General features: G+C 32.7%; 1 protein-coding gene, 1 long non-coding RNA gene and 1 other non-coding gene across 4 annotated transcripts; 2 read left to right on the forward strand and 1 right to left on the reverse strand.

Annotated features, from left to right (window-relative positions):
* Window positions 1-66: 66 nt before the first annotated feature.
* Window positions 67-148, forward strand: Trnal-aag (transfer RNA leucine (anticodon AAG)). Its single transcript has one exon. It is a non-coding gene; the product is annotated as a tRNA-Leu (tRNA).
* Window positions 149-3,273: 3,125 nt separating this feature from the next.
* LOC130613911 (uncharacterized) lies at window positions 3,274-12,460 on the reverse strand. Of its 2 annotated transcripts, XR_008975766.1 has the most exons (3): window positions 11,138-12,297; window positions 10,557-10,650; window positions 3,274-5,355 (listed from the first exon to the last, which is right to left on the reverse strand). It is a non-coding gene; the product is annotated as an uncharacterized LOC130613911 (long non-coding RNA). The 2 variants fall into 2 exon arrangements; XR_008975765.1 differs by lacking the exon at window positions 3,274-5,355 and having other exon boundaries at window positions 10,549-10,650; window positions 11,138-12,460.
* Window positions 12,461-13,433: 973 nt separating this feature from the next.
* Window positions 13,434-14,429, forward strand: LOC130613526 (formimidoylglutamase-like). Its single transcript, XM_057434857.1, has one exon. It carries the CDS (start codon window positions 13,434-13,436, stop codon window positions 14,427-14,429), a length of 996 nt encoding a protein of 331 aa, XP_057290840.1.
* Window positions 14,430-14,985: the final 556 nt, after the last annotated feature.

The following is a 14,985-nucleotide window of genomic DNA, read 5'->3' on the forward strand; positions in this document are numbered from 1 at the left end:
ATTATAAGCATACTTAAAAAGTTATCAAGTTTATAAACTCTTTTTCCATGATCATATAATGCCCTAGGTGGGGTGGCCGAGCGGTCTAAGGCGCTGGTTTAAGGCACCAGTCATTTCGATGGCGCGGGTTCGAATCCCGCCCCCATCAAAATTTTTTTTTTTTAATTTTTATTTTAAATTTTTTAAACTATTAACCTGTTTTGAATTTTTGTACTGTACTATCGTTATTCTAATTGGTGCGTCTATTGACTAACGAGAATATGGAAATTGGAAATTGGTTCAATTTTGTCAATTACACTTAAAGATTCTGCCAATTTTAGAAAGGATTTATAGCATAGCTATTTCCTTTAATTTGAACTGATTAATCTTAATTACTGTAATTAAGATCGGATTTTTTTAATGTTTTTTAAAAATAGTCTTAACATCAAACCAAGTGACGTGTCAAAACATATTAGGCTGCCTCTGCACATACCCGACATGGGATGTACCTAAAATAAGATTTCAAACCGCTATGAAATTTCATTGTATTTGCATGGAGTTTTTTATATCGGTGTTGTGATGTGTCAACTGCACATGCGCCATAACTTTGTGCACATGTGCAATAGTTTGATTTTGGGTAAATCGTGTTTACATGAATTTTTTGAGGATGAAATGAACCGGTCTTGTAAACCGAAAAGAAATACACACCAAAATGAGTGTCATATTTCGCTCGAAATCATGTGAACATTTTTAAAGACTATACAGGGGGCCGAAAAGAAGTTATTACTATGCCCCTTGAAATAAAACTTCATGTAATGGCTGCTTTAGTTTGGAGGAGATGCAAACTCTTATTTCCAGACAGACTGCTCCTTTTTTAAAGAAACAGAAAAGTGGCATAAAGTATCCGAGGCTTATTTTGAGTGGACATAACATTTGTTCAGCAATCTTGTGACTTTTCCTAATTTTTATCAGGACTTGTGATCTCCTTAAATAAACTTTTAACTCATTTTACGTTACAGTAAATTGTAAGTTAATATTTGAAAATTGTATTTGGCTACGTTCACTTGAATAAAATATTTATCGCAGCATTCCGATTGACTCATTTCCTAACTTGAAAAAGTTTAGGGGAAATTGGCCGGAAGACGCCGGGACCCACAGGAAAAAAACATGTGACTACGAATCGGCTTTCGCTTAGGAACACTCCCACTTTTTCGCATTTTTTAACAACTAGCTGGGTGTTCGGTGTTGAAAGAACTTAAGTGCAAGAGGTTGAGATCTCCGTAGAAATAATCGAGATCTCGGCAAGGCTCGCTTCTCATATGAAAGCATGCATTTTTTATAAGGTTTTCTAAATTTAATTTTATAATTTAGTCCTTTACAGGGAGGATTTTTGACAGTAAATCAATTTTGACAAATATACATGTGCAAAAAACATTATGAGCAATTTTCATGACTGAAAGTGTTAGGTAGAGTCTAAATAAAAGTATGTGACATGCTCGATTGGTACAACCGAGTTTTTTCATATTTTCATACATCACAGAAAGCTACTCTGTCAATAAAATAAAAATTTCAGTCCTAATAGCCAATTTTTTACCATACAGCGTTTTTTAAGCTGCGAGTTGGTTGATTTTACCCGCCTTTGCATTAATACGGTTAAGGTGTTAATACAACTCATGGATTTCTCAGGGACACTAGATTTTCCCTTCTCCAAGTTTTATTATATTCTTTTTCTTTTAATAGATTCATCAATTGGAGTAAATATTTGATAAGTTTTTGAAAAAGGACTCCAGACATATACATATCATTTGTTCTTGTGCATCTTATTTTAAATAAATATGTTGTTATTTCGATTTTTTGAGTAATAAAAGAAACAAACATTTAAACAAACATTTGCAGACAATGAAAAAGTTGAGCTAGTTAACAGCTAAATATAAACAAATTACCAACCTAAAATACACAAAGATAGATGTTATCAGCACGTCCGTTTTTCGTCACCCACTACGTACTAAGCATATTAAAAACCATTTTTGTTTTAGCTAGCTAGCCGGCTACAAGCACTTACTAAAAGATAGGGTTGTTGTGTTTTTAGCGGTCTACTATTTTTTCCTAATGTACAACACAGCACCAAGTCTAAGTCAGTTATACTTTAATAAATCTAACAAAGTAACACCTAAATGTTTTTCATAAAGTTTGCCAGCTCTGTAACGTTTATTTACAAAATTGATCTTCCTGCACCATTTTATTATTAACCTTAAAAAGTGCTAACTAAAGAAAAAAAAATCATCATAATTATGCGAAAATGTGAAAGCCAATCATATTTCAAAATCCGGTCAACAATGCTAGGGTGACACTCGCCCGTTCATGGAGAAATGCATTGTCGTTTTTCGTTTCCATTTTTTGTTTCCCTTTCCGTTTTCCGTTTTTTTTATTTTTTCACCAACCTGTTGTGTAACACTACACTGATTTCATAGCTTCAAAATATTGCGTTTCCAACAACCAAATTGTTTAAAATCCAAAATAATATTTGAAACTTCTACTAAAATTAATTTGAAAAGTGCTGGCAAACGCCTTTTAAAAACTGATATTTACCAAGTCCTGAACATTTTGTCACTTTATTGATAATTTACAAGATATAGGTCAAAGAGAAAAAGAAACGTTCTAGCCATGTAGCACCTGATACCACAAAAGTCAGTCAATGAAAATTTTAGGATTGGGCAAAAATCCTCTGTTTAGTAAACAATAAAAATTATAATGAATGCACAAATGTTAATTTCGTTGCGTTTTGATAAAATCGACATCTTGAAATAGCTAAAATGGTGCAAATTATTCAGCAGCCCAAATACAGGCTGTCCTTTTTTGTCCGTGTTTTTATTTAAACTAAAGTCGTAAGAAAGTTATTTTGAAAAAGAAATCAAGGCGGACCCCGTACCCCAGAGCGCATCACAAAAATTTGTTTCGTGGCTAGTGTTTACTACAACATCTCTCACGATTAAGTTTTGAACTTTTATGTGAAATTATTCAGTAATATAAAAAAAGAGCTAAGCGGCTATTTTTGGCTATCACAGGTGACAATATATTATAGGCCGTGCTTTTATTTTATCTGCGAAAAACTTTTTATTTTTTCATAAAAAAATTACATCTTAAATCCCCATCACTGTGAACTCTCCAATGGTTTTGGGACGCACCGTATATTTGCTCTAAAAACCTCACCTGGATATGCGACACTGTTCACCTAAGTACCTTAGCGATAAACGTGGTTTTCAGCGTCGGTGTTATGTTCTATTTTTCGTACTGTGGTTCGTGTGTCTGTGTTTTCTACTTTGTGTTAGTACATACACCTGTATCTTCGTATTTAGAGTTAGTTCATGTTTAGCATGCAATACGAAAAACATTCCTTAGTATTCTTTGTGTGAAGCTCCATAATAGTCTGGCCATGTTTAAAATGGTTGCGCCGCAGCGGATAAAAATACACAAAGTGTTAATGCGGGAAATATGTACGACGAACGTAAATCTGAGAACAATTATAAAGAATTTCTATGGATCTATAGCCACAAGAGAATTTCGAAAACGTTTGAAGGTTGCAGGGTATTCAATCTTGTACCCCATGATTTTGTTTATGATAAAAAAGGTATGATAATTGCCACGACATCCTGTTATGGGAATGTAATAGTTTGTTGAAACCAATATGTGCGATTTTTCTTCAAAAAAACAGTATCTTTAAAAGGCTTGTCGTTTAAGGAACTTTATTTATCAAAGAAGGAAAAAGACGTTAGTAAATAACATAGTGTTAGACAGAATAGTATTGTCCTTGCAATAAAATATGATAAAGAACGCCCAAGGTGCTTCTGATTTGAACCCAGGAGCACTTATAGGTGTTGGTAAATTGGTTGTGTTATATTGAGTCTATTACTAAATTTCATACAGTAAATTCTGGGCACGAGTAAAGCGCTTGTAGGGACAAATTTTCATAATGGTAGCGCAACAAGACGAAAACAACAACATTAACAAAAAATTTAACATCTTTACTATTATAACACTAAAATCAAAGAAAGGGTAATCTTTAATGGTTTATGGACTGTATTTTATCCAAACGACACAAAATTCAAAGTTGTTAAGGATTAAAAACTGTTGATATCTGTCATATGGTTAGCCTAGCTAAACAGTCAAGTGTCAAACAAGAAAGAAATGTTATTGTTGGCCCCATATTGCTAGTTTTCATTGTCATTTTTAAAACAATAGTTACTACCACCATATTTAAAAACTAGCAAGTGTAGCTAGCTAAATAGCTGACGAAAGGTGGGTATAGTTTAAACTGGTTTGACTTACCAGTGCACAGGGACAGGGAAAAAATTATGACGAACTGTAAATGCTTTTGTTAAATGATCATTTTGTTAGCTGTTAGTTACATCTACCTTAAGTCTGGATTCACCAAAAAAATAAAATCCGTCATCCGCAAAAGTATATGGCACGACATCCCATTCACTCGCAATTTCTTTAAAGTTATTTTAAGAGATGCTAAACCATAAAGGTATGTAGTCCGTGGAATGAAATATTCACTTTCAAATAATCATGCTATTAGGATTTTTAGTATTTTTACGATCTGTTGTCCTAACTTGACAATGGTCTTTAATGATTACCCATATCTTGATTCTTTAAGCTTGATATTCGATTATCCATTTCTTTTACTTTCGCTACAATTAACTAGCTAGCTATAATTCTTGTTTAGTTGTCCTTGTTTTAGGTAGAAATAGTCAAACATGGTGGTTTCCAGCCATCCAGAGCTATACTTAATTTATACCATGAATGTTGATTACAAGGAAAAGTGTACTAATATCTACCAGTGTGTCATCTATTTTATAACAAGTACCTCAGTCCATGCTCACTGCCTCTGCAGCCACATAAATGTCCATGTACCATTTTGCAACTTTGAACTTTATAAAAGTTAATAACTGTGAGTTGTTCTTACTTGAAGCCTTTTAATAAAGTTGATATGCCATAAATAGGACTAGCGTTGAACATTAATATAATAGTAAGGATTTGAGAAAAGGGCAACAGAAGATTACACATTTCTGCCTATTTTCCGTATGACACAATAATTATTTGTGAGAATGTGACCAAGGAACTAGACTGGGCTATTATGTCAAACAAAGCAAGCTAAAATTTGTCCCCACAAGCGCTTCACTTGTACCGAAACTGCGCTGTATAAAAGTCGTTAATTGATAATTTTCAAATGAGCGCCCTTCCAAACACTCTTTTACGAAATAAAGTCTTTTTTCAAGATAACGTGGTCCCATTTTAAAGAAAGTCACGTCTCTATAATAACAGCCGTATTTTGTCTCTGGGCCAAAAGCAGGTCGTGCTAACTACACACCAAATCTAAAAAAACAAATACGCTACATTTTTATCGAATTTGCTTCGATGTACAAATTTCCGAGGAATTTCCACGAGCTAACGACTAGTATTTTTCATTAGTAGGGGGTTGGCGAGGGGGCAGGGTCACTTTATCATATGTTGCAGCTTATTTAACCAAACTTTACTTACTTTACTTGAAAACAACCTTATTACCAAGTCCTATTATACACAGTTAAAACGATCTTAAAATGGCAGTAACTCATGACATTTTTAGAAATATCAAGACTTAACGACCACATTCAAGGTTTGTCATCACAATTAATAGCACATGGCACATATCAGACTCATGCATTCCGAATTTATCAATGTCCAGAATGGAGTTAGAAGTTAGGTTATTCGTTCAAATCCGAAGTCTTAAAATTTGTTAATTTTTGCTAACGTCAGCATGACTACTTTTCATTTCTTTTGGGACCTTCGTGGAACACTACGTTAATTATTTTGTTGCGTAGGTATCGCAGAGAATGTGACAAAGTCTAAAGAGCTTTGACCATTTCAAAATATTTGCAATTTAAAAAATTGTTGACTTAGTTGCTTATGCCTAAAATTTGCTAAGTTTTCCTAATAATTTAACGGCTTAGAAATTCAAGCAATCTCTTGTGACATTGTTAAGTTACTTTAACTCCGTTGTCCAATATTTATCGTACGATATAGTCAGACGAGTTAAAATTCCGTGTCAGACAAATGTGTTGAGTAAGTTGCAATGCAAACAAAGTATTTAAAAAAACAAAGCCTCTTATGAAATAGGTTAACCTCATAAAAAAAAATTCAACTTTGTTTAATCTTGCAAAATATAGGTTTTTAACAGTGCATAACAATTATCTTTTCTTAGTTTAAAATAGAAAATGTCACAAAATCTTAATTCTTAAATTTTTTTTACCACGATTGTTAGCTGACGATGATAAATTTATGTCTGACGGAAAATTATAATTATTTTTTGTCCTTGTTTCAAAACAACACCAGTATGTTAAAGAAGTCATCCTTTTTTTTTCTAAAAACAAGTTTTGAAAGCCTTCTTTACAAAAAAGTTGAAAATTTTCCGTCCGACATAAAATTTAATCTAAAAGTTGTAATTTTCAATACAAAAAAATGTTTTCCAGAGTTGAAAAATATTCCTTCCTATCTCGTTTATGAGCTGTGGAGTTTATTACATTTTTAAAATATATACATCTTTTTTTCGATATATTTTAATTTTTTAAAAGAAATTCCGTCCGACATAATTTCTAAAATTGGCCTAACAAAACTGGACTCTCATCCTACTGTCAATAGAGAAATTATAAAGATGTTTCCAATGTCATTTTATATTATACTAGTCGTTAGCCCGTAGAAAAATCCACGGGTTCGCCGGTCCTTCTTTTTATACCGCATTGCGTGCGTCTCGCTACCTGCGCAGCTAAGCTACCATTTTGCGTGACAGAAAGACGGACAGACGTAGACGGTTATTATAATATAGATAATATTATAAGGAGGGCGCTTATGGTCATGCCAAAAAATGTTTCAGATGAAAATCATTGTGGTGCATGCCAACCTCATCCCCAGGGCATCTTGTATCTTTTCTGACCCCGGGACGGCGATACGAACATGGCCCTGGAGGAGGCCTCGTCACGTGACCCTCCAATACACACTATTTCTGTGTGTAATATTTAATGAGATTTGTCTTAATGTACCAAAGTTTTATATATAACCTTGCAGAGCTAAGCGAGATCGGCGTTTCACGTTACAGATACGTGCGGCGAGTTTGTTTTGATTCCTCTCATCGCAACACACAAACTTCTCGCATATTGCCCTTTATTGTTTTGTGTAAATGTATAAATATACAATAATGTTATTTAGGCTGCTGTTTACTTGAAGAAATTTAAGCAATTTAGTTATGTGTATTTCACTGAATTGGTTGACTAGCAAGCACTGGGCCGCAAAACTTGTAGCTAGGGGAAACTTGGAATTAGTAAATGATTTGCCCATCTGAACATAGCACTTCGTTGGTTCTCTAAGGTGCAAAAATGGCTACATAATTTTCAAATGTTCGTATCATTCTAGGTGCCTGACTGAAAGTAGCTAGGCAAAAATTTAAACTCATATTAACATTTAAATTTTTTATTCATTTTGGCTGAACTTTAGAATTCTCATTTACCGTGAGTTCATATCTGTGTCTGCATTACTGCTTTTATATGATGACAAAGATTTTGCTGTATTTAAACAATACTTAACTGAAACTGAATTCATATATGGTGGACTCACTGCTTGCAGTCATATTGGGTGAAAAAGGCTTCAGAAACGTATTTACTTCAGAAGTATTTTTTTCTTTTACATTTGTGGCCTTAACATTTACAAAAAGCCACCCATTACTGATAAATTCTGCTTTTTCTTTTCTTAATAACATGTTTTTAAAACACCTTGCAGCTTTTTTATTTTTTACTCAACAAGCTCACATTTAATTTGCACACACAGATATACAAATACAAGGTTTTTTTCTGTTTAAAACATAAATAATCCAAAAATTTTATCAAAAGCATTATGCTGGTTTGAAAATTAAAATCGACAAGTCTATGTGTGATCTGCTTTCTCGATTTAATGTATCACTGCCTTAATAGTTTAGAAAGGATTGGTATACGACTTTACCAACAGCAAAGTATTGCTACCTTGAGAAAAAAGTCTTTCGGGAATAATTTTTTGAGGAAATTTTTTTGGGGATTTTGGACCAAAATTAGTTTCATAAATTCTCACTTTTTAGAGCTCATCAAAATTCTGCTGCTGTTCAAAAATCGATTTTTTATTGATATATACATCTATTTATTGTTATCATTCTGCTTGGAAAATATTTAAAATGCCAAACTAGCTAACCGTGAAGATTAATTCAGTATTCTCATAAGAGCATCCTATCACAAAAAGATATCAGCAAAGAGATATTCCTTGCAACTAAATTTTTTGTTTACTGGCATAATTTTAGGTTCAATCTTATCTGACCTATTTCTGAGGTTAGAATTTTAAAATTTTCTGAATCTGTATCTTGGTCAAAATTGATATGCTGTCAAAACGGCTTATTGGCGTCTCCGAAAAGGGCTAAATTCTGAAACTCAGAAAGTATGATGAAAATAGAACTATTTTTTGACTGAATTTCATCAAACCAATCTAAAACCCTATCATACCAAATCTCAAGTCAATATTTTAATTTTTACTGAAGTTATGGGACGCTATATAAACTATATACTCGGTTTAGACTTTTTTGTTATTTCTTATGTTCACTGCTTTGTAATTTGTATTAAAACTCTTGAGATAATATATCACAGTGGTGAGCTGTTAAATATCTACCACCATCTTCAGTACATCCTGGATTTAACCATATGCCTGATTGAGCGCTAAATCAAATTTGATTGAGTTCGATTTTCTGAAATTTCTTCATAGCGTGTTAAAAAAGGCCTAGCAAGAATCAGTTTAAGAAAATCTTCCTACCTTTTTCTCTTCCTCAAAATGGCTTTGTAATTTTTTTATGGCTTATGTAAAATTATCTTTTATCGGATTAAAAGTACTCCATAACAAGTTTCAAGTCAATAACTTTATTTTTTTACTGAAGTTATTGCACTTTAAATTTTCTAGAATTAGGCCGGGCAAATGTGCCGTCAATGATAAAATGGCTCCGACGGTTAACCTACTGGCTTTTTAAATTTTTTATAGTAACCAAAGCATATAAAGTAATAAAACATGCCCACTAATAACAACCTGATATAATTTAAAACGTAATGATACACATATTTTGTAAAAAAAACATTTTCGATATTTTGTGCAAAATTATTTAGTCTATAAAAGACATGGGTGGCAATTTTATGCAACGTCATTCTTTGCAAAAAGCTGCAAATTAAACCTGGTCACTTGGAAACAAGTTGAGTTTCTTTCTTTTGTTCTTAGCTTGATAGTTTGCTAGGTATAGTATAGTACTAGCTAGATACTTTTCTAGTTTATTAAACATTCCCAGCTATTGAAATATTTCCATGTAAGCAGTATTACTTTATGATGTCTTATTTTATACTCTCATTGCTTAGTAATGCTTTTTATTAAATTTTTCACTTTGAAAAAAACTTGATACTGCTGATACACCTCCTCCGCCATTTTAATACGAACAGCTTCCTCCTGTTGGTCACAGACTCGCCGCCTCGCCAAAATGTTTTGTATGACGCAATAACTATTTGACATATCCATGCCAATCAGGTTTCATATCGAACCAGCCTCCTCCAGGGCCATGCTCCCAGGGTCAGAAAAGATACAAGATGCCCTGGGGACGAGGTTGGGTGGATGCCTTTCAGAATATGTTGTTAATGAAGAATGTCTTTAATGCCCAAATATGTAAAATTTGGTTTCACAGCAACTGTTTTTAAGAATTTTAAAGAAAGAGGCTGAAAATTATTCAAGTGAGAGTAAAATTTGATTATATTTTCTTTTTAATTTTTTCAGATTTTCGGTATGACTTTTTCTACGAAAATTTGCATTTCTATGTCGGACGGAAAATAATTTCGATTTGCAATAAGAATATTTTACAGCCTTTTATCGTACGCATAAGTCACATACGAAATGTAAGTTCTTTTAGAATCCTTTTTTACTTCTTTTTCTATTATTGGAATTTACGTTTTGGAATTTTGTTTTTGTTAGACTTTTTAGGAGTGTATCCATGTGAAACGTATATATCCTAAAATTAGAAGATAGACTTTTTCAAAAATAGAACAATGTTGAAATAATATGTTATCCAAATATTGCCAAAACAAGTCAACCTTGTTTATCAAAAAGCGCGCCAACAAAATTCCTTAAAAAAATAAAACAACTCTTACAAGTCAACCTTGTTTATTAAAAAACGCGCATTAACGAAATTCCTGAAAAAACAAACAACTTTGCAAGACAACGTTGCTATGGTGTGGTTTTAGGAATTTAATATGAGATCAACAGGACATGAAAATACACAGCAGTTAGTATTTGATATTTTCGTACATATGACAGCAGTCAAAATGCTCCTGGAAATTTTTATTCGCCATATTTATCTGACGATTCATTATTTTGAGCAAGTTTTACACTTACACTGCTGCTACAAGAAGATGGTTTATAGAAGTATTAGGCTGCGGTTTAAGGCTAAGAACATTAGGTAAATTGCTTAGAACAATAGAAAAATAAGAATCATGACCAACCTTGTTAGAATCTTAATATTCATTAAAAAATACATGTATACATATTCGTATAAATTTGTTGATTGATTCCATATTACATCTTGTGACTAGATAACTAAAAATAACAAAAAACAATCTCCCATGACTACAACATTGTAGGATTGGACTGAAATCATTTGTTCCAGGAATTCTAATACCAATTGCTTTTGGTTTTCATAACTCCTAAAATCATTAAGGTCTTAATAGACGGTAAAGTATTCGCTAAAGTATTCCACAAAGTTACTGAAAATAGAATAGTCTACAAAATAGTTTATCGTGTATTGTTTCATAAACTATTAAAAAATTATTAAACGAAGAAGAAATATAATTTACTTTAGTTTCGAATAAAATCTAATCTTTTTTTATTTTATTCTGAATAGTTTAGCAAAGTTCAAGTAAAACCGCAGGAAACAAGGCGAAATGCTTTTGCAAATGATGTGATTTGTGAAGGCTCTTTCAGACGATAAATAATTCGCGCAAGTTACTAAATATGATAACAGAAAAATGTTGTAACAATCTAAAGTTTTAATACACTATTATTTATTCAATAAATTATTCCTCACCTGTTAAGTTTGTCAAAGCTTCGTTCATTCTCACTCATTTTATGAAACTTTACACCATGATAATTCTGTACTATAGTATGTCGGTATTCTTTGCTAACCTATTGCTGAATAAAATCAAAATGATTTATTTTTTATTTGTAGCTAAACCAAACTATTTTTTTGCTTTTGGTAAAAACTTTTTAATAATTTTTAGTATAATACACTATTAACTATTCCGTGAAGTATTCTATTTTAAATAAACTTGACATAGCTATAATTTACCGAATAGTTTATATCGCCTGAAAGAGCTTTAAAGTTGCAATTAAGGATGGTGAATTAAGAACTATTTAAGAAATTTTGAAGACAGAAGAACGGTAGATCGATGTATTTGACACTGGTGTTAGCTTGAAACGAATTACTTGGTCCCAAAATCTGGGAGGATAACTGAAGGTGATAAACCTCACGTGGTAAAGACTTTTCTTTATAGCAATTTCTTAAAGATCAGTCTCCCATTTAAAAATAAGATAAGGCGAGTGAGGAAATCGATGTGCTAGTTGAACTTTTGGGTAAGTATGAAGCCCGTGCAATTTAATGCATATGATGTTTATCGAAATAAAAACCATGTAAACACGAAGGAATTTCATTGCAATTTGAAATTCTTATGTCAGGCGCATGCAAAGGCGAGCTTAGCTGAAAATAAACAAAGAAACTTTAATAACGAAAAGTGTTCTTTTTCTATCTAAAAATATAAGCGACAACATAAATATGATTAAAAAATAATAATTAAAAAAAAGTAAAAAATAAATATAAAAATGAACTGATTCCTTTTTGCAAAAATTGAATCGTTTCCCTTTTGAATTTTTTTTTCGTGATTATCATTCAGTAGTCAATTTCATATTTTGGTTTGTTTATTGAAGCATCTTCAACTAAATACCAGGAAAAATCCATTTTGTTTGTAATATTTGCTTTCACAATATTTGGTTTAGTTTTGTCTTGTGAAACACCCTTTAAAACTCCTTCGCTACACCTCCAACAGACTATGAATTTGCTTTAGCTAAAAATGTCATTTCTAATAGTGGAAAAATAAATCATGTCCCCTGTTTAAATAGTTAACAGGTAGCTTTGGAGACACTGCTACCTGTTTTAATATTAAATACGGGTAGCTTTGGAAATTCTCCTAATCAAAATTTTACTTTTTTAGACAGAGGTGTAAAAAAGTAACACTTTGATAAGGATTTGAATAGCCTTTTAGTCAATTTTTTTAACCTAATCAGCATGCTTATCGTCAGTGCATGTCATTATACTCGACGTAACCCTTAACTTGATAGCACGTTCTTCTTTTTCGGTTGCTGCCAAGTATGATTTATTTCTTGTTTTACGGATTGTTGATTAACTTGTAAATCCTCAATGACCTCTAAAGTTACTTTAACAATGCGTTGTCAAAATAGGAAATAGAACACGCAATTGTTATTGGCAATCCTCTTGATTGCTCTTTAGTTATTTAATTTTTTAACAAAGGCATGGTTTTATTCTCGAGACCAATTTTTAGAAGAGCGTGTGTTAAAAATATAAGTAACACCCCCGACCTAAAGAGGGTAGATATCAGAGGAAGTAGGGTACAACAGATAAAAACAGCAATACTTTCCCAAAAATAGCTGGTTTTTAATGTACTCATAAACGAAATTAAAAAGGTAAGCAAAGAAACACCAGTAGAACGTCAACAAGAACGAATAAGCAACAGTTTAGCTTGAAAAGTTCGATTACGCGAGACTATGGAAAGAACGATTAAGCGAAAACCTAGCATGGAAAAGGGACAAACTTATGCCACATGAACTTCAGCTTTTTTTGGCTTTTATTTATGTACCAATCACATTTATTTTGCCTTTAAAACTCTATCAACAGTGTAAATAATGACTGTCTCAAAAAAACTTTGAACAAACCTATGCAACACATTGCACCGTTAAAAACACGTGAAAATTATTTTGCAGTTATGCTTTCATTTAACAGGTATGTCTTACACGTGTGTCCGTTGTTTTCTTAGACAGCCTATGTAATGTGAGAATTATAGACCTACTGTGACATAGTCCAGGTTCTGTCTGTCTGACAGGTCAATAAGCATACGTAGAATAAACAGCATTTGTATGAGAAAACAAAAGTTAACAATAACCAGGCAGATTGTATTACAAAAGAACATGTCAACGAGTCAAACAAGTTTACGTAGGTTTTGTAAGTGAACATTTAAAAAGATATTATGCATTTTGTTCTTCACTTTTAAGTTACCAGCATTTGAAGGTGATCATTCATCATGATTAGTACCATGGATATGAAGATTAACGCAAACGGATTCCATACTTCAGAGATTACCGCAAACGGATTCCATACTTCCGAGATCACCACGAACGGATATAATACTTCCGAGATTGACACAAGAAAATCAATCAAAGTTGCATTACTTGGCTTTCCATGCGATTTAGGTGTTGTAACAGAGGCTATTGCAGCTGGTGGAAAGCGTGGACCAGAAGCTGTCCGGAAGAAGATAGGGGATACGAATAATCCTTGGTGCTACTATCGATTTGGTCCAATTTTTAACGTAGAGCATGGCATTGATTTGACACACATCGACTTGACAGATCATGGCGATGTTGATATCTCAAGCGATTTGAATTTGAATCACAAAAATTTAACTGAAAAAGTTCAAGTTTTATGCGATCAAGGTTACATCTGTATTATTGTTGGAGGTAGTCGGGACCAGAGCTATTCCAACGCTAAGGGACTTATGAATTCAAGGAAATGTGGAGATATCGGCGTAGTTAATATTGATGCACATATGGACGTCGACGAAGTAAGGAAAAAAAACTTTGCTCATCACGGTACACCATTTAGACGACTGTTAGAAGACAAAGCTTTTACAGGAAAATTCTCTCAGTTTGCAAGTCAAGGTAATCAATGCGATTCGAACCACGTGAAATACGTAAAAGAAAAGTCTGGTAGGATTTATTGGCTTTCGCATTTAAAGAAAAATGGGGTTACTGAAAGCTTCAGGGAAGTATTGAATTGGTTCGACACCAAGGATGTATTTGTGTCTCTTGATATCGATGCTATTCAAGGTTGCGTATGTCCAGGAGGATGGTCCTCTGTCAGAGGTCTAACAGCAGAAGAAGTATTATCAGTCGCTTTAGAAGCAGGACGCCACTCGAAAACTAGAGTATTCGACATAAGTGAGTACAATCCGGAAATTGAAGAAACTCGAACAGGGTGGTTGATGAAAAACTTAATATATTATTTCTTGATGGGTGTAGCATCCAGAAATTAACCCGATTATATTTACAGGTTTTTCGGATTAAGACAGGATATTTTTACTTTTTGCAATTGCTGCGATGTTTGTACTTTTCTTTTCTTTAATTTGCTTTTAATTGTGTTTATCTTTATAAAAAATAGCAGAAACGAAAACTGATAGGCACGAGAAAATAGCCACGATTTTTTTTGTAAATATATATTCACCGTATATCAATCTTCTTGGTGGCATTAGCGTAAAATTAAAGTTAGGGAAGTTTAAAAATTAGTTATAAACTTTGTATATAAATTTTGTAAATTTTGTAAAAGCAGACGAATATCCGAATAAAAAAAACAGCAAAAAAGCTATTGTAAATAAAATACAGTTTGTTCGTATCGTCTACAGAGAAAAATAAGAATTTTTAACTGAAACCTTTTCTTGATCACTCCCCTCCTTGCTCCAAAGCAACAATAACATAATATTTTGGCTGCTTTAAAAACTTGTTTTAAACCTTCTCTGATCTTTTTAACTTTTCCTTCCTTACTTATTTAAAACAAGAAACCGAAACGGTTTTAACCCTGACACTAAGGCAACA

This window comes from Hydractinia symbiolongicarpus, chromosome 11 (assembly GCF_029227915.1).
Source record: "Hydractinia symbiolongicarpus strain clone_291-10 chromosome 11, HSymV2.1, whole genome shotgun sequence".
NCBI lineage: Eukaryota > Metazoa > Cnidaria > Hydrozoa > Anthoathecata > Hydractiniidae > Hydractinia > Hydractinia symbiolongicarpus.